Raw genomic sequence first — 24,015 nt, forward strand, 5'->3', positions numbered from 1 at the left:
GCCTATAATGTCTAATTTGCGACGAACATTTCACACATACATGTACCTACGTCTTTGTACACTGATGTTTGGATTCGATTGAGGTTCTGCTGGGTAGATGAAGACACAAACAAATCGTGACAGTGACATAAAATTTTCATGATCTACATATTCCTATCATTTTCTGAACATTGTTTCCATTTCTGGAACGTATGCTAGGTCTGTTTAATCATTGAACAAGGGTTATAAGTAGTGTCCTTCCTAAATAACATAAACCTTCTGAGTTCGGGGAGAGCCACTCATAAACCTTTCTTCCACATATATTAATGAGCTCTTTATCTGCAATGTGTGAATAGCCATTGTCTGATTGTTCCTGATTACCTCTGAACTCCATAACTACTAGACCTTTGATTTTTCTCTGATTTTAAAAAACTGATCGGCTAATCCTGGGATCCTGTAAGGAAATCACTCCTTCCTCCAGAACCAGTTCCAGTCCCACACTCGACTCCTCATAAAAAAACCTCGCAAAAATAGAATATCCTGAAAAAAAAATGTTTGTCAGCGGGAAAGAGAGAAAAGAGAAATAGAACAACTCTTGTTCATAACAAATCAATTACAATGACTGGTCTTTCTGCAGTCCTTTAGTACGCTCAGGTAGTGTTCAACAGTGCCGCCTCTCAGTCTTCATGGAACAGAGTCTCTGGTGATACTTTTGCGATCTCACTCCATTTACGAGTTCCTTCCGGACTACCGACTTTCCTGCAATGGGAATCGTGGACCCAAGTCTCTCTCTCGGCTACTTTCACTGGGATAGTGCTGTCAACAAAACTTGGTATGGTCCTTCCCACCTGTCTATTAGGCAATCTGAGCGTAAGAACAATCACACAGTCTCTTGGTTCACAATCAAGACAGTTAGTATTTGGCATACCAGCAATCAACAGTTTCAAGTTCTTTTGTCAAGTTCTCAAATGCTGGCTCATCTCAACAAGGTACTGTACTGTCACCTCATTGTTGTATTTCTGATCATTGTGCGGATCAATCATGACATAAGGTTGTCTTCCAAAAACAACCCAAAAAAAAACACAAATACCAAAACAAAAACAAAAACAAATTTTGAAGAGGGTGATTCGTTGAGTGAAGATCTGGGAGTGGTTCCGAAGCTACATAATACTAGTGGCAGTATCTATGATCACAATAGTACAATTTCAAGCTTTGCTCCTACTTCTAGGGGTACCATTATCTACACACAAATTTCTGCGCAATTTTTCTTTGCGGTAAACACAGCAGCATCCGTGGCGGCAGGAAATGCCTCTACCCAGTTTGAGAAAACATCAGTGCACACCAATACATAACAATAATTCCTAAAGGGTGTTAACTGTACGAAGTCGATTTGTATTTCCTGAAAAGATCCGTCTGCAGGAGGGATATGGGATGGCTCTGTTGGTATTGCTTTACCAATATTCTTCCTCAAGCAAGCAAGACAGGTCATTGCTCTCTTACCTGCATGAGAATAGAATCCTGGCGCACACCAGTAGGCTCTCATCAGCCTGCACCTACCCTCTTTGCCTACATGAGTCAGACCGTGTGCCACCTCAGCTAGACTTGGAAGGTATGCTCTGGGGGCTACTGGCTTACCATGTCCACCTGTCCACAGTCCTGAGGACTCCTGGCCATACCCCTTTGTCCTCCAGACTGCCTTTTCCTGTAGGGAACACAAATTTTTGTATCTTAATTTACTATCGTGTGTTTGCAATGTAGAGTACCATGAGCATAACTCAAAAAAAAAAAAAGAAAAAGAAAAAAGAAACATCTCTAGAGGAAAGAAAGAAGAAGAAAATGAAAAAGAAAATGTCAGGTTTGCCATTTACCAACAGGCATATCAGTGTCTATACAAAATGTCCCTTCACCAGTATTCCCATTCTCCACCCTTTGTGCATGACAAGGCACACTGCAGTAATACTGTTATCGTGCTGTTGAGATATACTGGGTTTGGGCAGAACTCTGAAGGACCTAGGCATGTGGTGTTTGAACTGTAATTGGGTCCATGTATTGTACCACCCTGTGTGAACGCAAAAGATGAATAGGAAAACTGTAGAGAAAAAGAATAGAGGTTGGTGACAGATGAGTTTGTAGAGGTGAAGAAGATTTTATAAAAATTTGACAACTGGATTGGGCACTACGGGGAAGTGATTCTCTACTTGGTCTACTCCCCTTAAAAAAAAATTCTGTGTTTATCGTATCGCTATTGGGACTATCCCAGCCATCAATCCAGTGTCCTGTCCATCCTAAGTTCATAGGGAACCCGGTATCTGTGAGATAATTTCCTCTACCTGTGATGGACATGCATCTAGAACAGTAGAATGCGACATTAGTCTTCGTGGGTGTCTAATATACTTTGTACTTCCTGAGCGGGAGCACCGTATATGTATATCATATCTAACAAAATTAAGTTAATCAGGGACCATTTCTGCTAGGAAAAAGAAGCAAAAGTTTAGAGGCCCCATCTTAACCCCAGCAAGTTTTGTCAAAGGGTAATGTTGCATTTATTTTGCTCTTCCCATTAGCCGAATCTGTGTTTTCCATATGGCTTATGATTCCTTACTATTGTCCCTTGGTCCCATCTATGTGTTTAATAATGTGGCTGATGTTTTCTGTCTAGGGGGTCTATATTGACTATGTGTCCTACTACTCCTACAATCTCTGGCAAAATGCCCTTCCTTCCTATAAGTGTAACATATTATTGACCATTTGGGATCTGGGGTTTGGACTGATGGGTCTTTCCTGTATGTGCCAGTATACTTACCGTCCTCAACTTCTCCACCTGTTGTTCTCTGCGCCTAGCACTATTCTTGTGATGTTCAATAGCACACTATCTAAGATTAGCTACTGTGACCCCTTTCCAATTTTGCAAAGAAGTCTGCACCCTGACACTCAATGCCTTATTGAGCCCGTCCATTTGCACAGAGACAGCCACCTCCCATTTGCCGAATTAGTGTTTACCAGTGATCTTATCCAGATGGAGAGTTTTCTATTACTGCAAAAGACAAAAAAAAAAAAGTTTAACAAGCTTCTAGGTCATGCGAAGTATTCATTCAATCCTTCTCATCCCGTATTAAGGGTCTGTACATGGTCCAACAAACATTTCCGAGCTCATCTTTACTAGGGGCATTACTAGGAATGAATACTTCTTATATGGTAACTGAAAGAAATACCCTGGGGTTACCTTGTCTCTGTCCGCTTTCCTACTGGCAAATACTAATGTGCGGACAGGTTTTTCTCCATTTCTGACGTTACTTTCTTGATTTTTTTTGTTTTATTTTTGGGTTTTACTATATATGCACACGAATTATACCATACTTACCTGTTCCACTGGTCTCAGCCACTTTCCCCACAGGCTACTGCTCTTCTTTTACTGGTTGGATACTCCTCTGGGTACATGAGAAATGGCTGAAAACAATCAGGTCACCTTCTCCTCCTAAATAAAACTTCAACATTCATTAGTACATATATAGGTTATACTCATATTTTTCACATTTTTATTATTTTCTTTAGTTTGTATGCTGGCCGTAACTGCTTCCACATCTACATAAGGCGGTGTACTTGCATTCTCTCTTTTTTTTCTTTTACTTGTTTATTGTTGCTACAAGTTCAAACAGTTCTTTTATTTCCATTCTTGTCTTATATGACTTTGGTTAGACATACCACCTGCAATACCTTAGGATCAAACTCACCAACCCCTCTTGCTGCCACAGGTTTAAACAATTTGTATGTCTGACCCTTTGTTTTCGGGATTTTATCAGACATATTCTTATCCTTAAGTTCTGCAATACCTCTGGTTCAAAGCTGCCCACCCTAGGGAATGGTACCCTATCTTTGTCAGTCATATGTACCCATTCAGACAAAAAGTCTTCAGTGTGTGAACCATATTTTCCACACATAACAAACCTCGCTGACCCCTTGGGCCGCGGCTCTTCAACCTGAACCCTGGCTACAAAACGTCCACCGCTTGTGCAATTGGATCCCATCGCGGACTTTTCCCCTTTTTACGCAATCCCCAATGCACAATACGAATAGACGGTGAAAGTTCTTAGAGCGCTTTCACCCACTCCTTCTCCGCCGAGTACCACGACTCACTCCAACTGCCGTACGACCACGGGTCGATGTACAAACTGCGACCCTCAGTTCGGAGCGTAATACAAAAAACCTTTTTACCTCAATACATCGCAATACTATGCACTATCACGCTCCTCTGCAAATCACCTCACGATTTGCGTATTTCAATCTATACTAACGTGAGTCAGCCGCCTCACGCCACCAAGCCTCCACTTACTTGGTGTACCACACGACGGGATCCCGAATTCCCGGGGTTCGAATCCACTAACTCCTACGTCCACTCACTCAAATACACTTTGTTTTTCTGTACAGAAAATTTTAATTCATTCAGATTGGCAGCTTTACCCCCAGAGGCAATACAGTTTAAAAAAATGTTTTTATACTAATCTGCTTTAGAAACCGGGCAGTTTTGTGCTATTGTAGCATGGCTACTGTCCCACCTTTTAGATAAACGACACTATTGTGTTATTTGTACTTAGCGCCCGCACTCTTACGCAAAGTGCGTGTCTCTTACGCTGCGTGCACAGTCCTGTACTTTGTCCGAGACACGTGTAAAAAAAACGTACGTCCGCAATAAAACAAATCCCACAACTTCTATAAATGTGAGCAATACTAACTATAATCGCTCACTTAACACAACACCCAGTTTTTTTTCTGTATAAACCTTTACAACCAGGCCAGACTGGGTTTGTGTCTTTACACTTACTTCCTTAAACATTTATTTTAGTTTTAACTATATAGCAACAAATGTATCTGGTTTCACACAGAACTAAATGAATCTAGCAATAATCAATAATTTAAATGATATGATTCAGATTGGATAGCTATCTTGCAGAACATACACTGATATAAATATACACATAATTATAATATTATATATATATATGTACCATTCACTGGTCTCCTATGAGACACCTTACCTCTTATTTGCACATCAAAGCTATTTGCTTTTCCACTGCTAAGAAAAAGCAGTTACACAGGTTAATTTGCATTTCAATGGCTATCTTCCCTAGTAAGCAGATTCTACAAGTCTTGGAAGGGTAAAAAAACAAACAACAAAACCAACTTTCTTTCCTTTTTCTATCTGTGTGCAACCTTCCACTTGATGTAAAGTAATTACGCACAGACAAGAAGGACAGAAAAAAAAAACTTATCTCACCATTTACTCTCACTAGGCCCAACTGAAACTATTTGTAATTGACTATGGCATGGGTTAAATAAATGCATTGTTAACTCATAAATTGTGCTTGACTTACCAAGGAAACTGATTATTCTGAGCAGACTGAAAATCAGCTATTTAGAAAATGACCTTCCTAAAATGGCCACTGCTCCTCCCCCTTCCACATCCATGAGGGTTACACAAAATGGTGGACAGGCCATGTGGTTAGTCCAAAATGGAGGACAGACCATGCGGCTTCCTTTGTCACAAAGAAATCACACATTATACAAGCACCAGTAGTTATTTTAGGCCTGAGTTAAAAAAAAACTATATCAAGGCTATGCAGCAACTTTCAAATGTACTTTTAAACCTACCTAACAGATAAACAATCCAATCTGAATCAAACACAATATGACTTATTTGAACTTTGTTTTGCAACAATAAAAATACATTTTAGCATCTTAAATATTATGAGAAACACATTGTCCCTTGAAATTTCATATCATTGCCTTACTGATAACACAACAATACACGTGGGTATGATTTTTTCAGCTTTACGATGCGTCCACCACAAGCTGATCGATCACAGCGTTGCGTTTATAATGTACAGTGCATCATTAAGACCATGATATCCCGGACGAGCCCCCATCTATGGATGCCAAATTGCTTTCTCACAAATATTTAAAATGCCCGCTCTAATATATATTGTAAACGCCTGCACCTCTTATTACCATATCCCATGAATGTGCGCTATACATCGCAAAACACTGCATCCCATAAGAGAAAACAATACACCCACACATTATCTGAGTTCCAAAGCTCATTGATGTATATATTTGTTATTAAAAGGATATGGATTCAATATATATTACAATGTACAGTATACCTATAATTACATGATTACAACTCACACAGTAAGCAGTTAATACATACAGTTACATACAGTTAATTACAGGCCAGCGATACAATACCATTCCCTCAATGCTTATCTCTCTCTCTAAAATCATGCTGGGACTCCATCTTATGCTGAGACCAAGACAGGAACTGCCCTCCTGTGTGATCAGCAAGTGTTATCTAGTTTTTGGGGATGGGATTCATGATGAGTCACTAGTCTCTTTGTATATGCTAATCAGGTTCACCCTAGAAGACATCCAAAGGGCTGGCATGAGCTTCCTGTCCACTACCTGTTTGGAATATCTATTGTTCTAATAAAAGTGATTTTAGCTTTTATACATTTAATCATAATTCCTTTTTGCAATGTCCTACAACTTAATAACAAGTATCAAATGAATCTACACATTAATCTGGTTGCTTTAATAGTAAATATGACAGGTCTATCTTGCTTCGTTCAAATAATACACATTCATGACATTACTTCATTATATAATTTAAAATCATCATGATGTCTGGCGCTTGATATTATTATAATTATGTACTGTATGAAATAAGTGTCGAATCCATCTCTGTGGCATGTCCGTGTAAATGCGTGTGTTACCATATATTGCTGTGCTCGCTGCGCATATTTGCAAGTATAGCGACTTATATGTGTGTAATTTGTATGTTCTCTTTATGTAATATTTTTGACTTCGACAGTAACTTCTCCACTCTTTTCACTGCTTCATGAATAGACCCCAATATCCCATTCCGCGTCCCTGTGCCAGTAATATGAGGCTTCGGATGTTGATACCATTGCTCCTCTCATTTAGAGAACACACACTTCCATGTGCTGGGGAAGGGGAAGGTATCGTACAAGGTCCATCGCCAGAGGAGGGACGAGGTGACGTTCTACGTGGAGGGCCTGGATTTCCCGGACGTGGACTTCCCTGGTCTGGTTTATATAAACCTGACATTTCAGAATGTGGGAAATGGGGTAAGTGATGGGAAGGCACGTGGCTAGAGACACTTACAGCCGTCAGCTTTTGTTCCAGTTTCCAGGATTATCACTATATCAGTCACACAGGTCACTGCGGCCATTTCTTGAAATATTAAAAGTTTCTTGCATAGGACTGGACCAAACCTAAGCCATAGATAACCAATCACAGGCTGCCGTCTGCCGCTGTAGCTCCATGTCACAGGGCGTATGGTGACCCTTTCACTTTACAGTATAGAGGAGAGAGATTCAGCTGGTATTCCGGTCAGTGTTTCAGCCAAGGACAGTTAGTGACAAGTTGGTCTCCCAGGCAGATGGCATTAAGGGTATTACGCAGCTGGTGGGGAATGCCTCCTATGTATAGTTACAGTGTGGACACTGTCACTTGCATACCGGGTACAGCGAAGCACAAACCTCCTTACGGGGGTCACTGGGGTAACACTGCTGCATTAGTGCCTCAGTCTCTGGTAGTGCAAATGCTGGCTGATAGCTTTAGAAACCTTTTCCCTGCCCCAGATGAGGCAGGCAGGGCAGTGGAGGTAAGGCAGGGCAGTGGGGGCAGGCAGGGCAGTGGAGGTAGGGCAGGGCGTGGAGTCAGGCAGGGCAGTGGAGGCAGGCAGGGCAGCAGAGGCAGGCAGGGCAGTAGGGGTAGAGCAGTGGAGGCAAGCAGGGTAGTGGAGGCAGGGTAGGGCAGCAGAAGCAGGCAGGGCAGTGGAGGCAGGCAGGGCAGTGGATGTAGAGCAGGGTAGTGGAGGTAGGGCAGGGTAGCGGAGGCAGGGCAGCAGAAGCAGGGAGGGCAGTGGAGGCAAGCAGGGCAGTGGAGGTAGTGCAGAGTAGCGGAGGCAGGCAGGGCAGTGGAGGTAGGGCAGGGCAGTGAAGGTAGGGCAGGGCAGTGGAGGCAGGTAGGGCAGTGGAGGTAGACAGGGCAGTGGAGGTAGACAGGGCTGTGGAGGTAGGGCAGGGCAGTGGAGGTAGGACAGTGGAGGCAGACAGGGCAGTAAATGTAAGGCAGGGCAGTGGAGGTGGGCAGTGAAGGTAAGGCAGGGCAGTGCAGGTAGACACAGGGCAGTGGAGGTAGGGCAGGGCAGTGGAGGAAGGCAGGGCAGTGGAGGAAGGCAGGGCAGTGGAGGCAGGTAGGGCAGTGAAGGTAGACAGGGCAGTGGAGGTAGGGCAGGGCAGTGGAGGTAGGGCAGTGGAGGCAGACAGGGCAGTAAATGTAAGGCAGGGCAGTGGAGGTGGGCAGTGAAGGTAAGGCAGGGCAGTGGAGGCAGGCAGGGCAGTGGAGGTAAGGCAGGGCAGTGGAGGTAGGGCAGGGCAGTGGAGGTAAGGCAGAGTGGTAGAGGTAGGGCAGTGGCGGTGGACAGGGCAGTGGAGGTAGGGCAGGGCAGTGGAGGCAGGCAGGACAGTGGAGGCAGGTAGGGCAGTGGAGGTAAGGCAGAGTGGTAGAGGTAGGGCAGTGGCGGTGGACAGGGCAGTGGAGGCAGGGCATGGCAGTGGAGGCAGGCAGGACAGTGGAGGCAGGTAGGGCAGTGGAGGTAGACAGGGCAGTGGAGGCAGGCAGGGCAGTAAATGTAAGGCAGGGCAGTGGAGGCGGCAGGGCAGTGAAGGTAAGGCAGGGCAGTGAAGGTAAGGCAGGGTGGTAGAGGTAGGGCAGTGGCTGTAGACAGGGCAGTGGAGGTAGGGCAGGGCAGTGGAGGAAGGCAGGGCAGTGGAGGAAGGCAGGGCAGTGGAGGCAGGTAGGGCAGTGAAGGTAGACAGGGCAGTGGAGGTAGGGCAGGGCAGTGGAGGTAGGGCAGTGGAGGCAGACAGGGCAGTAAATGTAAGGCAGGGCAGTGGAGGTGGGCAGTGAAGGTAAGGCAGGGCAGTGGAGGCAGGCAGGGCAGTGGAGGTAAGGCAGAGTGGTAGAGGTAGGGCAGTGGCGGTGGACAGGGCAGTGGAGGTAGGGCAGGGCAGTGGAGGCAGGCAGGACAGTGGAGGCAGGTAGGGCAGTGGAGGTAAGGCAGAGTGGTAGAGGTAGGGCAGTGGAGGTAGGGCAGGGCAGTGGAGGCAGGCAGGACAGTGGAGGCAGGTAGGGCAGTGGAGATAGACAGGGCAGTGGAGGCAGGCAGGGCAGTAAATGTAAGGCAGAGCAGTGGAGGCGGCAGGGCAGTGAAGGTAAGGCAGGGCAGTGCAGGCAGGCAGGGCAGTGAAGGTAAGGCAGGGTGGTAGAGGTAGGGCAGTGGCTGTAGACAGGGCAGTGGAGGTAAGGCAGGGCAGTGGAGGTAAGGCAGGGCAGTGAAGGTAAGGCAGGGTGGTAGAGGTAGGGCAGTGGCGGTAGACAGGGCAGAGGAGGTAAGGCAGGGCAGTGGAGGCAGGCAGGGCAGTGAAGGTAAGGCAGGGAAGTGAAGGTAAAGCAGGGTGGTTGAGGTAGGGCAGTGGCGGTAGACAGGGCAGTGTAGGTAAGGCAGTGCAGTGGAGGCAGGCAGGGCAGTGAAGGTAAGGCATGGTGGTAGAGGTAGGGCAGTGGCGGTAGAAAGGGCAGTGGAGGTAAGGCAGGGCAGTGAAGGTAAGGCAGTGGAGGTAGATAGGGCAGTGAAGATAAGGCAGGGCAGTGGAGGCAGGCAGGGCCATGGAGGCAGGCAGGGCAGTGAAGGCAGATAGGGCAGTGGAGGTAAGGCAGGGCAGTGAAGGTAAGGCAGTGGAGGCAGATAGGGCAGTGAAGATAAGGCAGGGCAGTGGAGGCAGGTAGGGCCGTGGAGGCAGGCAGGGCAGTGAAGGCAGATAGGGCAGTGGAGGTAAGGCAGGGCAGTGGAGGCAGACAGGGCAGTGGAGGCAGATAGGGCAGTGAAGGTAAGGCAGTGGAGGCAGATAGGGCAGTGAAGATAAGGCAGGGCCGTGGAGGCAGGCAGGGCAGTGAAGGCAGATAGGGCAGTGGAGGTAAGGCAGGGCAGTGGAGGCAGACAGGGCAGTGGAGGTAAGGCAGGGCAGTGGAGGTAGGGCAGGGCAGTGGAGGTAGGGCAAGGCAGTAGAGGTAAGGCAGGGTGGTAGAGGTAGGGCAGTGGCGGTAGACAGGGCAGTGGAGGTAGACAGGGCAGTGAAGGCAGGCAGGGCAGTGAAGGCAGGCAGGGCAGTGGAGGCAGATAGGGCAGTGAAGGTAAGGCAGTGGAGGCAGATAGGGCAGTGGAGGTAAGGCAGGGCAGTGAAGGCAGGCAGGGCAGTGGAGGCAGATAGGGCAGTGGAGGTAAGGCAGGGCAGTGGAGGCAGACAGGGCAGTGAATGTAAGGCAGGGCAGTGGAGGCAGGGCAGTGGAGGTAGGGCAGGGCTATGAAGGTAAGGTAGGGCAGTAACGGTAGGCAGGGCAGTGGAGGCAGGCAGGGCAGTGAAGGTAAGGCAGGGCAGTGGAGGCAGATAGGACAGTGAAGGTAAGGCAGTGGAGGCAGATAGGGCAGTGAAGATAAGGCAGGGCAGTGGAGGCAGGCAGGACAGTGGAGGCAGATAGGGCAGTGGAGGTAGACAGGGCAGTGGAGGCAGACAGGGCAATGGAGGCTGGCAGGGCAGTGCAGGCAGATAGGGCAGTGGAGGTAAGGCAGGGCAGTGGAGGTAAGGCAGGGCAATGGAGGCAGACAGGGCAGTGAGGGCAGACAGGGCAGTGGAGGTAAGGCAGGGCAGTGGAGGTAGGGCAGGGCAGTGAAGGTAAGGCAGGGTGCTAGAGGTAGGGCAGTGGCGGTAGACAGGGCAGTGGAGGTAGACAGGGCAGTGAAGGTAAGGCAGGGCAGTGAAGGTAAGGCAGGGCAGTGGAGGCAGATAGGGCAGTGAAGGTAAGGCAGGGCAGTGGAGGCAGGCAGGGCAGTGAAGGTAAGGCAGCACAGTGGAGGCAGGCAGGATAGTGGAGGCAGGCAGGGCAGTGAAGGTAAGGCAGGGCAGTGGAGGCAGGCAGGGCAGTGAAGGTAAGGCAGGGCAGTGGAGGCAGGCAGGGCAATGGAGGTAAGGCAGGGCAGTGGAGGTAAGGCAGGGCAGTGGAGGCAGATAGGGCAGTGAAGGTAAGGCAGGGCAGTGGAGGCAGGCAGGATAGTGGGGGCAGGCAGGGCAGTGGAGGCAGATAGGGCAGTGGAGGCAGACAGGGCAGTGAAGGTAAGGCAGGGCAGTGGAGGCAGGCAGGGCAGTGAAGGTAAGGCAGGGTAGTGGAGGCAGGCAGGATAGTGGAGGCAGGCAGGATAGTGGAGGCAGGCAGGGCAGTGGGGGTAGACAGGGCAGTGGAGGCAGGTAGGGCAGTGGAGGCAGGCAGGATAGTGGAGGCAGGCAGAGCAGTGGGGGTAGACATGGCAGTGACGGTAAGGCAGGGCAGTGACGGTAAGGCAGGGCAGTGGAGGCAGGCAGGGCAGTGGAGGCAGGCAGGATAGTGGAGGCAGGCAGGATAGTGGAGGCAGGCAGGGCAGTGGGGGTAGACAGGGCAGTGACGGTAAGGCAGGGCAGTGACGGTAAGGCAGGGCAGTGGAGGCAGGCAGGGCAGTGGAGGCAGGCAGGATAGTGGAGGCAGGCAGGATAGTGGTGGCAGGCAGGGCAGTGGGGGTAGACAGGGCAGTGGGGGTACGGCAGGGCAGTGGAGGCAGGCAGGATAGTGGAGGCAGGCAGGGCAGTGGGGGTAGACAGGGCAGTGACGGTAAGGCAGGGCAGTGGAGGCAGGCAGGATAGTGGAGGCAGGCAGGGCAGTGGGGGTAAATAGAGCACTAAAGACAGGGCCTCATTCTTCGGAAACATCAACACTTGTTTTGTCTTGTATAAAATATGTTTATTACAGTATATGACTCACAGACTGATACGTTTGTACCTCCCATTAGACGGAGATCTTCAAAGAGCGCGTGGCCTTCAGAGTCGCTCCGTGGATCATGACACCGAACACCCAGAAGCCCCTAGAGGTCTATGTCTGCAAGTACGTACATGCATGATATTCTGCGCTCATGATATAACGCCTGGCACGTATTACTGATACACCAGGAGAAGAGAGTAGCGGCCACTCACACTGCTGTCCAAGGTGCTATCTCCTGGTCTAGGGAGCTAGGGGGGGGGGAGTAGGCGCACTGCGCAGAAGGGAACATGGAAGTGCTACCTCCTGCCGCTCTACATCCAACCCTTTACATTAATGGTTCTTCCGCTTTACTCCAGACTTTACCAGGCACTATTGACAGGCAGAGACGTTCTCGGGGAGGGACGGAGGAGGGCGACATTGGGGAAAACGGGGTTGTTGCAATTGTGATTGAATCACTAAATTAGGGAAGCCCCCTGCTTGCACACCGCCATTTCCGATGGCACGCTCCTGCAGTGCTGCGTTGCTGCCCTCGCAACACTGCATCACTGCCCCGTGAATGCCTCTGCCTGCCAATCAGAGTGGGACCTGCGTGTGCGCACTGGGCCTAAATAGGGCTAAATTAGGCCCCATGTTGGGTTTAAAAAAAAAAAATGCTGTATGTTGCAATGAGTGCTGTCCCTGCAAGTTACATCCCGGCCACATGAAAGGAGTCTTTCACATTCCGAAGACCCCTCCTTAGGATCTGACACGGCGACTGCGCACAGCGCGTTACCGGAACTGGACAGAGGCCGCGGGAGAGGAATAGGAAGATATATCTCCTGCGAGAATGCCTCCATTGGAATAGGGGCTAATTGCAGGTTGTACACCATGCTGATATTTACGCAATTGACCGATTATTGGCAAACTGCGGATATTTCAAGATTCCGTTGCGCTTGTGCTTGCAGTGAGGATATAATCAAAGAGTGATTGACAGGGAGTGACCGTTAGTGGGAAGGAAATGGGGAGTGGCGGTAAAAAAGGCGGCAGTTTTTGGGACGTGTATCTGACGTCAGCTGCAGAGAAACATGTACGCAGAGAAACATGGCGCCTGCATTGCTACAGCCACAGACCGGCTCGAGCAGGCAACATTCCCTGTTATTGCATATAGGCTGCGAATCTGTACGCAATTGTGAATGAGTTGCGACACTCTGGTGGGCAGATCTCTTCATCTCTGGGCGCCTTGCTTCCCTTGCCGACATCAGCGGTTCCGTAACCTAGAAAATCGCAATTGCATTAGCGTACAGCTCTGAATTTGGCCCATAATGTGATTAATGGCATCCGGGAATAGCGCAAATCAACGCGGCCAAACTCCATGAAGCTTTCACTTTTCTGAGTTTGGTGCACAGGGGTCAGACCATAGTCCTTACTGATAATAATGGGGACCGCGTCCTGCAGCGCTAACTGGCCTTCTGCAGGAGATGTCTGTGCATCACTCTGTTAGTACATAGGGGGATTACATACAATTATACAGGGACTGCAGATTCTACAGAATATTATGAAAATAAAAGTTTGATAAATAGGCCCCTAAGACGTTCACACCTGATTCTGCCGCATCTGTCACTATTTTCTCACCTACTTCCTTCTGTTTTACAAATGCTATACAAGTATATGTGTCCAGACATAGAGTGATGATAAGTATCAGGGAAAGGTCAGTGTACGCTATATACTGCAGTCACAACCAGCAGAGAGGCAGTAGGCGGCCTTGTGATTTATAATGATACTAATAACTGGATACACACCCACCGGTAATGGCTCCAGAGCCCCGCACCTACATTTAATTAGAGCACATGAAGAATACCAGGGAGGAAGACTCTGTCAGCCAAGTGACGCCCTATATGTATTTTTACTTTCAGCTGACAATATCATTCACATTCTAGGAGTAGAAATATGTATGAGTGAGTGACTTCCCCAGGTAAGAGGAGTAACCGGACAGTGGGACCTGCAGGAGCTGAATGCAGTCCCTGCACCCACAAGTAACAGTCCTGCCCACTGGTCCAAGGACTGTGACATTGCCGCTACAAGTACCGGTTAGGCAGCGACTGTAAGCTTTCTCCCCAATTCTGCATAAAGAATCTACGAGAACTAGAGCGATGCAAACCGGGGGGCACTGATAGGACCCCCCATTCTGCCCGGGACAGTATAGAAGCGAGAGCTCCCCCAAGCAGATCCCCGGGCTATTGGAAATCCAGGCATTAACTGTAGTCCATATGACATGCAATATACAGATGCGTCCTTGTTTAGATTCTGCTCTCAGAGTGACAAACAGTCTACAGACTGGCGCATGGCGGCGTGCTCCGTCTGTGACACCACCTCGCGCTGACGTAACACAGTTTCCTCTCTGCCCAGTGTGGATAACAATAAAGACTTCGTTAAGGTGTTAGCGGAGTTTGTGAAGAAGGCGCGGTGTACGCTGACCGTATGCAAATACACAGAAAACCAAGGAGACCGATGGATACAGGTGAGCCCACGAATCATAGTACAAGGGGTAGTGTGTGTGTGTGTGTGGGGGGAATGACGACAGGCACCTGGACTGTTTATCCTGCAATCAACAAATATAGGGTGGAGGAGGGATGAAACTCAAAAATTAATCATGGACTGTACACCTCCATATCTCTAATAACACAGTACTGCACTGTCCCCTACCTCCATATGATGTAAGAGTGGACTGTACACCTCCACATCTCTAATAACACAGTACTGCACTGTCCCCTACCTCCATATGATGTAAGAGTGGACTGTACACCTCCACATCTCTAATAACACAGTACTGCACTGTCCCCTACCTCCATATGATGTAAGAGTGGACTGTACACCTCCACATCTCTAATAACACAGTACTGCACTGTCCCCTACCTCCATATGATGTAAGAGTGGACTGTACACCTCCACATCTCTAATAACACAGTACTGCACTGTCCCCTACCTCCATATGATGTAAGAGTGGACTGTACACCTCCACATCTCTAATAACACAGTACTGCACTGTCCCCTACCTCCATATGATGTAAGAGTGGACTGTACACCTCCACATCTCTAATAACACAGTACAGCCCTGTCCCCTACCTCCATATGATGTAAGAGTGGACTGTACACCTCCACATCTCTAATAACACAGTGCTGCACTGTCCCCTACCTCCATATGATGTAAGAGTGGACTGTACAACTCCACATCTCTAATAACACAGTGCTGCACTGTCCCCTACCTCCATATGATGTAAGAGTGGACTGTACACCTCCACATCTCTAATAACACAGCTCTGCCCATCCCCTACCTTCAGATGATATAAGAGTGGACTGTACACCTCCACATCTCTAATAACACAGCTCTGCCCATCCCCTACCTTCAGATGATATAAGAGTGGACTGTACACCTCCACATCTCTAATAACACAGTGCTGCACTGTCCCCTACCTCCATATGATGTAAGAGTGGACTGTACAACTCCACATCTCTAATAACACAGTACAGCCCTGTCCCCTACCTCCATATGATGTAAGAGTGGACTGTACACCTCCACATCTCCAATAACACAGCTCTGCACTGTCCCCTACCTCCATATGATGTAAGAGTGGACTGTATACCTCCACATCTCTAATAACACAGTACAGCCCTGTCCCCTACATCCATATGATGTAAAAGTGGACTGTACACCTCCACATCTCCAATAACACAGGACTGCCCTGTCCCATACCTCCATATGATGTAAGAGTGGACTGTACACCTCCACATCTCCAATAACACAGTACAGCCCTGTCCCCTACCTCCATATGATGTAAGAGTGGACTGTACACCTCCACATCTCCAATAACAGGACTGTCCTGTCCCCTACCTCCAGATAATGTAAGAGTGGACTGTACACCTCCACATCTCCAATAACACAGTACAGCCCTGTCCCCTACCTCCATATGATGTAAGAGTGGACTGTACACCTCCACATCTCCAATAACACAGTACATCCCTGTCCCCTACCTCCATATTATGTAAGAGTGGACTGTACACCTCCACATCTCCAATAACACAGTACAGCCCTGTCCCCTACCTCCATATGATGCAAGAGTGGACTGTACAAATCCACATCTCCAATAACACAGTACTGCACTGTCCCCTACCTTCAGATGATGTAAAAGTGGACTGTACACCTCCCCATCTCCAATAACACAGCTCTCCCCCGTCCCCTACCTCCAGATGATGTAAGAGTGGACTGTACACCTCCCCATCTCCAATAACACAGCTCTGCCCATCCCCTACCTTCAGATGATATAAGAGTGGACTGTACACCTCGCCATCTCCAATAACACAGCTCTGCCCCGTCCCCTACCTCCAGATGATGTAAGAGTGGACTGTACACCTCCCCATCTCCAATAACACAGCTCTGCCCTGTCCCCTACCTTCAGATGATATAAGAGTGGACTGTACACCTCCCCATCTCCAATAACACAGCTCTGCCCTGTCCCCTACCTCCAGATGATGTAAGAGTGGACTGTACACCTCCACATCTCCAATAACACAGCTATTACCTGTCCCCTACCTTCAGATGATATGAGTATACTGTACACCTCCCCATCTCCAATAACATTTCTTTCCTGCCCCGTCTCTTAATCTGCAGGATGAGATGGAGTTTGGCTATGTAGAAGCTCCTCACAAACGCTTCCCGGTTGTGTTGGACTCGCCAAGAAACAGAGGACTCAAAGATTTTCCTGCTACAGAAGTTTTGGTTTGTTGATTTTATTCCCCTTTCATATAAGAGGTCTAATATTTGGAGATTTGGGTCATGTTTGATGATAGATAAGGGAAGTATCTTCTGTTATAAAGGTGACCTGTCACCTGTGTATAGTGGGGGCAGCTATGTTGATGGCTTATAGTGCAGCCTATTCATTTATTAGTGATCAGTGCTTTGGTGATGTCGCTAGTTCTTAGAGGCAGAAAAAAAGATGTCTGCCTCCATCAGAGGTAATTTATAAAGCGCATCCCATGTACCACACAAAAAGCTTTGGATTTGTAGTGGTCCACCTCGACTGTCCACCCAGTGCAGTCCAATAAGTATAGCTCCTACACCTGATGTAGAATTGCACCCATAATTTGTGTAAATAGCTCTGTGTTTGGGTGTGTGTGTGTTTATTGGTACAGTTTTGCTGCTTCGAGGTTGCCCATCAAACACTGTTCGTGTGTCACTGGCAGAGAGAGGTATCCATAAAAATGTATTTTAGGATTCTCACTCTTTCCCTAGGGACCAGATTTTGGATATGTGACGCGTGAACCGAAAGACCCCGATTCGGTGGGCACCCTGGATGCATTTGGGAACCTGGAAGTCAGCCCCCCTGTCACTGCGGGAGGGAAAGATTACCCCCTGGGGAGGATTCTCATTGGCGATGGGCTGAACATGTAGGTATCTCTTCTACCTTCCACCATGTACAGTACTTTATTTCTTCCTTGTAGAGAGAAAGTGCCCTGAAGACCTCAGATCACTACAACTTGTGGCTGCTTTACTCAATGACACCTTACCCAGAAGCAGCCACATTTGTCTAGCTCCACAACTTTTCAGGTCCATGTATAGAGACTGTCCCACCAAAATCAGGACTCTTAGGAGGTATGCTACGTCTCCCCACTGAGCCCGTGTGGGAGTTGTGACGGCTAGGGTGGTCCTGCACCACCTTACTGTCACCTGTAGGACCCTGAGGTGTTGCAGCGCCGGCCGTGGACTGCAGATCTGGCATCACACAGATAGAGCAGGTCAAAGATGACCTGAAGGTGGCCCACCTATATATGGGTCATCACTGGTGCAAGCCCATCAGCCACCAGTATTCACCTACTGTATAGTGCTCACACACCCAGGGGAAGAAGCCAGTTGCAGGCGCCAGATGTTTACCAGCCTACTGGGGAATAAAACACATACACAGGCCTCCTCTGTGGCTGCACTGCACCAGGGTAGTGTCTACCATCCACACCAGTCTACAGGGGAGCTATAACCGACCCCCAGCGTAACTCACGCACTGTCGGCTACTATGCGTGTCCGCATAACAATCCTAGTATATGCACGCCAGTAATATAACACACTACACCAGAACAATGCAATCAACACACACAATGCAGGCATCATATACACCAGCCACCTATCACGAATGATTGATGGGGTTAGTGGCCTGGTGGCGAAGGTACCCCTGGTTTGCTATGACTGTGAGGCTGGTCAGCGCTCCTTACTTCCAATACTACAGCTGCCTATTGTGGTAGGAAAATGGATGAGGCGCTGCCTGTGGTAACAAGGCCTAAAGTGGCGGCGCAGAATCGTGGCCTTGTCTCTGGAGAGCAACAGCGCCACCTCCTGGTTCTCAGTGAAAATGCCTCTCTGTGATTTTGGAAAATATTATTAAATTAATTTGAAAGATAGAAGGATTTTGCAGATTCTGTGCATACTGAACCTCCATACGGCTGCGTATTATATGTTACGGCTGTTTTCCTTTTACTGTATATAGTTAATTTTACCCGGGTGCTAGAAGCAATTTCCCATTACATTTCTCATTTTCGGGTTCCTATTAGCCTGAATATCTTTGGCTGAATTGTCACGTTTAGACCGAGACTTAGGGCGTGATTCAGAGTCAGACGCGTCGGGATCTTTGGTTGCAGTTTTTATGCTACTGCAGCTACAAAGCCCTTCCCTGGTGTATATCTATGTCTCCAAATACTCAGGGACAGTAGCGGCCAATGTCAGCACCTGTTGACACTGATATACTACTTGTAACTATGTCTTCCCACGCGAGCGGTTCAGTGTCGCTGTAGGCAACTGCTTTCATCGACACGTTGGTAACACTAACACAACATCTCGTGTGTCTTTATAGCCAGCCCCAACCTCCCAATCACTGTCCAGGAATGCCCCTGACATTTCTCATACCGTGCGTCCAAATCTGTACTGCGACTCTGTACGTACAAAACTGGCACGCATGAGCGGATGGAAAACCGCATCACTGCGCCCCACATCGCTGCTGCGTCCGTTCAGAATCACAAACCAAATCTGTATAAAGGTAGTTATAAAGAGGGTGAAAAATATTCTATCTCCGCAGGAGAGTATGGAAAAGTAATGATATTCTCAGACCCGTAACACAGATACTATAGCAGGACAGACAGGGAATTGCCTGTAAACGTGAAACCATCACTTAGAGAACAGCAGACGTGTAATCACTGGGCGTAGTACCATGTAATGGATCTCTATATAACGCCATGTCATTATGTAGAGTTACAACACCTTCTTATAAGACAGCAGAGTCCCGGACTAGGGGAACTATAATTATTATTTATTATTATTACCAGTTATTTATATAGCGCACACATATTCTGCAGCGCTTTACAGTGAATTGGCCATTCACATCAGTCCCTGCCCCAGTGGAGCTTACAATCTATATTCCCGACCACATGTACACGCGCACACATTCACCCTAGGGCTAATTTTGTTGGGAGCCAATTAACCTACCAGTATATTTTTGGATTGTGGGAGGAAACCGGAGTACCCGGAGGAAACCCACGCAAGTACGGGAAGAACATATAAACTCCACACTGTTAGGGCCGTGGTGGGAATTGAACCCATGACCTCAGTGCTGTGAGGCAGTAATGCTAACCATTACACCAGCCGTGCTGTCCTAATAATAATAAATCTCATACTGTGTTATATCCAGGTCAGACTTCCGCATGAACAAAGTGGTCAGAGACTTCCTCCACGCGCAGCAGGTGCAGGCGCCGGTTTACCTCTTCTCCACCTGGCTCCAAGTCTCCCACATCGATGAATTCCTGAGCTTCGTGCCAGCGCCCGATAGGAAGGTACGGAGGCAAGCAGGAGCCCGGGCTCTTACTGTGTGCTATGCAGAATGACAAATGCCCGCCTGGCGGTGGCGCCCTGTGTCCCTGCGGAGTTCTCCCATAGAACATGCTTGGGATAACATCACACACACGGCCGGGGGATGTAGACATTAGGTTGACAATTTATATTGACCATGTAGACACTGCCGAAAATTGCCCTGAGACGGCTTCCGGCGTTCGTACCTGCCCTATCTCTAACCCTTCCGCTAGTACCTTACCCTACCCCCTAGGGCGGCCAATCCCGTGCCATTTTTTGTACTCCTGGGGTTGGCTTTTCCCTATGTGGCTGCCCCCTCGCCCCGCCCACCACACATGACTCATCATACATCGGGTGTGGGCAGGAACCACCCTCTTCTCTCTCTCTCGACGGCTCCCGGCGGCAGGTGATGGCGCAGCGTGACCTGTGACTGCACGTCATGCTGCGCGGGGGAGCCGGCCAGCGTCTGAGCCTCCTGAGGACACTCAACGCTGCCTGACTTATAAAAAAAAAACTAGGCCGCTTGATCCCCCAATCCCCGGGAATGGAGCTTCCATTCCGGGATTAAATCCCGGACGTTTTTGGGCCTAAATCCCTACTACCCCCCCCCCCCCACCCTTCCTCCCTCTCAATTGCTTAACCCTCCCCTAGTGTCTCTGAATTGTGAATGTCGCCGTATGATACCTGCCCCCTAAACGGCCAGAGTCAATGCATCCAATTCTACCCGCTATTCCCCAATGGACTGATGAAGGTCATAAACCTACCAGCACGCTTGGGGCAGGCGTAGCACGCACGCCGTACAGAGAAGGTATGTGTTAGGTGGCACGTGCACATGGGGCGGCCTTGAACCCCCCCGATTGCCATCCATCATATGAGGCGCGTCTTTCTCTCGTGTTCCTCAGGGCTTCCGACTGCTGTTGGCGAGTCCCAAGGCGTGTTGGGAGCTTTTCAAGCAGAAGCAGAAAGAAGGTCACGGGAGTGCGGCCATGTTTGAAGGTGGGTACAGTCTACCAGGACACTTACTACACACGCCTTATGCATGAAATGATCTGGGTAGCGAGCGCGGAGAAGCCGATTTCACAAGTCGCAGGAGTTTGTATGTTCTCTCCGTCCTCGCGTGGATTTCCTCTGTGTTCCTCCCATATTCCAAAATAATGGTATTTGCATTGTTTTCAGGCTTAAAAGCAACAAAATATACCATTGATGAGATCCTGGCAGACAAGACAATGGAGACATCCGCCGATACCTGTCAGGTGCGTATTGGGGCTTATTCTCTGAATGCAGTGATGTAATAGAACACGCCGCAGCTTCTGGGTGTGCAAGGCCCAACGTCCTGTGTGTCGTCCTCAGGAGTACATTGACATGAACAGGAAGATTATGAAGCAGGAGCTGGGACTGTGTGAGAAGGACATCATCGATATACCTGTACTGTACAAATGCCATTCATCCACAAAGTATGCCGAGAACGCAGAGGCCTTCTTCCCCAACATGGTGAGAGTCACGGGGGTGAGGGGTGTAACTCTGGGGGCAGCTGGGTGTATAGCGGAAGGGCTGGCCACCATACAGGTCTCCACTAATCTTATAGAAAATAATTCATATAATTCCATAGCTGTATACTTGCACCTACAGTATATAGACTCAGCTTTGTCACTGTTTCTGCAGCGCTCTGCAGAAAATGCGCAGTGCGCCAGAGACGCTTCTTATTCCTTCACCCACCCAAACCTAAGACAGCGAAAAAATAAATTGCTGCAATTTCAGATCATCTCATTGGTTTGGATGCATGGATAAATAAATCTGCTGACATTTCCGTTAGGGTATACATAGGGATGAGGAGAACGAATGGACGGTGTAACTACATGTCTAGAGGGGACGTGGTTATCCTGTCGGCCAGAATGACAACAGAGGCATGCCGACGTTTAGGCACTAAGGGGAGGGTTAGGATTAGATTGCGGGAGAAAGGGGAGAGTTGGATTAGGCTGCAGGGGTAGCGGGTATTAGGGTTAGGATGCAGGGGTAGCGGGTATTAGGGTTAGGATGCAGGGGTAGCGGGTATTAGGGTTAGGATGCAGGGGTAGCGGGTATTAGGGTTAGGATGCAGGGGTAGCGGGTATTAGGGTTAGGATGCAGGGGTAGCGGGTATTAGGGTTAGGATGCAGGGGGAAGGCGAGGTTAGGATGCAGGGGTAGCGGGTATTAGGGTTAGGATGCAGGGGTAGCGGGTATTAGGGTTAGGATGCAGGGGTAGCGGGTATTAGGGTTAGGATGCAGGGGGAAGGCGAGGTTAGGATGCAGGGGTAGCGGGTATTAGGGTTAGGATGCAGGGGTAGCGGGTATTAGGGTTAGGATGCAGGGGTAGCGGGTATTAGGGTTAGGATGCAGGGGGAAGGCGAGGTTAGGATGCAGGGGTAGCGGGTATTAGGGTTAGGATGCAGGGGGAAGGGGAGGTTAGGATGCAGGGGTAGCGGGTATTAGGGTTAGGATGCAGGGGGAAGGGGAGGTTAGGATGCAGGGGTAGCGGGTATTAGGGTTAGGATGCAGGGGGAAGGGGAGGTTAGGATTAGATTGCGGGAGGAAGGGGAGGTTAGGATTAGGCTGCAGGGGTAGGGGGGGATTAGGGTTAGGCTGCAGGGGAGGGGTGGATTAGGCTGCAGGGGGAAGTGGGGATTAGGGTTAGGCTGCATGGTGAAGGGGGGATTAGGGCATACTTGCCTACCTGACCCTCTCCATGAGGGAGAAAATGCTCTGTTCCTGGACTCTCCTGGTAATGTATGATTGCCATCACCTGTGGTGAGCTGGTTAGTTGATAAGAAAGGTGTTTCACCACAGGTGATGGCAATCATACATTACCAGGAAAGTCCAGGAACAGAGTATTTTCTCCCTCATGGAGAGGGTCAGGTAGGCAAGTATGGATTAGGGTTAGCATGCAGGGGTAGTGGGGATCAGGGTTAGGATGCAGGGGTGGTTTAGGGTTAGGCTACGGGAGGGGTGAGTTAGGGGTAAACCTTGCCAAAACATCTGGATTTTTAACGTCTGGATGCCGTTGTCGGCACTTGTCATGATTTTGTGTGTCAGGACACCGATAACGACCCATCCAGAGTTTACCACTGGTTGTTGTCATCAAGCCGTCAGCTAACAGGTATACAGCGGGGATAGGTGCTCATTAAGGTGATTAAGGCCCATGCATGACACACCTTTGTCTAATCGGTCTCTCCCTTCCCCCCCACCAGGTGAACATGCTGGTCCTGGGGAAGCACCTGGGGGTTCCGAAGCCATTTGGACCTCAGATGAAAGGTGTGTGCTGCCTGGAGGAGAAGGTGCGCTCACTGCTGGAGCCTCTGGAGCTGATCTGCACCTTCATCAATGATTACTCCTGCTACCACCAGTACTTCGGAGAAGTGCACTGCGGCACCAACGTGGTCAGGAAGCCATTCTCCTTCAAGTGGTGGAACTGCGTCCTCTAACGCCGGGGTCACCGCTCAGCTATGGGAGCAGAGTTACTGCCGGACAGTGCAGGACAGAGAGACAATTCATTGGGGGAGGGTCTGAGTGTTACACCCACTTATTATAGTGACACAGGTGGTACAATGAGACACTGCGGGATATCTTCAGTATTAGCTACATGTGTAACTTGAATCATAGGTAACAATAAACATTTACTAATGCCTTATTACTATTACCATCATGTAACCAGGTTGTGTGCAACCCCATGTGGCCAGGTTGTGTGCACCCCATGCGACCAGGCTGTGGACTTCCATGTGGCCAGGTTGTGTGCACCCCCATGCGGCCAGGCTGTGTGCTCCCCCATGCGGCCAGGCTTTGTGCTACCCCATGCAGCCAGGCTGTGTGTACCCCCATGTGACGCACCCTTCCGTCATTTCCCGTAGATACAATGTAACCTTACCATCGCTTGTGCTGCGTTACATGTTGCCTGGTGTGTGAGCCGAAGGATGAATCTGAGCAATGCCGAAGCCCACACGTTCCGTCGCTGCAGCACTCTGCACAAACACCAGCAATCCAGGAAACCTGGCCAGCTCTGTGCCAGTGACCGCTTAGAAACCACAGACACGGATGAAGCAATGTACACTACACAACACTGACATAATCACGCTATAGTGGATAAAATGAACACTATCGGCGGGATGTAATGCCGCCCGTATCCGGCGGCCGTGCAGGATGCCAGACAAACTTTTTTTTAAAGAGCAAACACTTACAAAAGCATGGTTTTGCCTTGTGATTGCCCCTTTAGAA

The 24,015-nt window shown here is 49.0% G+C and overlaps 1 protein-coding gene across 2 annotated transcripts in view; it reads left to right on the top strand.

Annotated features, from left to right (window-relative positions):
- Window positions 1-23,434, top strand: part of LOC134965758 (protein-arginine deiminase type-1-like) — a 204,748-nt gene extending 181,314 nt beyond the window's left edge. For both annotated transcript variants that reach the window (XM_063942107.1, XM_063942106.1), the window contains 10 exons: window positions 6,958-7,121; window positions 11,939-12,030; window positions 14,293-14,404; window positions 16,553-16,660; window positions 17,174-17,328; window positions 19,611-19,752; window positions 20,671-20,764; window positions 20,945-21,021; window positions 21,119-21,259; window positions 22,995-23,434. In XM_063942107.1, the coding sequence (XP_063798177.1) occupies window positions 6,958-7,121; window positions 11,939-12,030; window positions 14,293-14,404; window positions 16,553-16,660; window positions 17,174-17,328; window positions 19,611-19,752; window positions 20,671-20,764; window positions 20,945-21,021; window positions 21,119-21,259; window positions 22,995-23,228 (1,319 nt within the window). In that variant the 3' untranslated portion in view covers window positions 23,229-23,434. The remainder of the gene's footprint in view (window positions 1-6,957; window positions 7,122-11,938; window positions 12,031-14,292; window positions 14,405-16,552; window positions 16,661-17,173; window positions 17,329-19,610; window positions 19,753-20,670; window positions 20,765-20,944; window positions 21,022-21,118; window positions 21,260-22,994) is intronic.
- Window positions 23,435-24,015: the final 581 nt, after the last annotated feature.

The sequence above is a fragment of the Pseudophryne corroboree genome, chromosome 10 (assembly GCF_028390025.1).
Source record: "Pseudophryne corroboree isolate aPseCor3 chromosome 10, aPseCor3.hap2, whole genome shotgun sequence".
In the NCBI taxonomy this organism is placed as follows: domain Eukaryota; kingdom Metazoa; phylum Chordata; class Amphibia; order Anura; family Myobatrachidae; genus Pseudophryne; species Pseudophryne corroboree.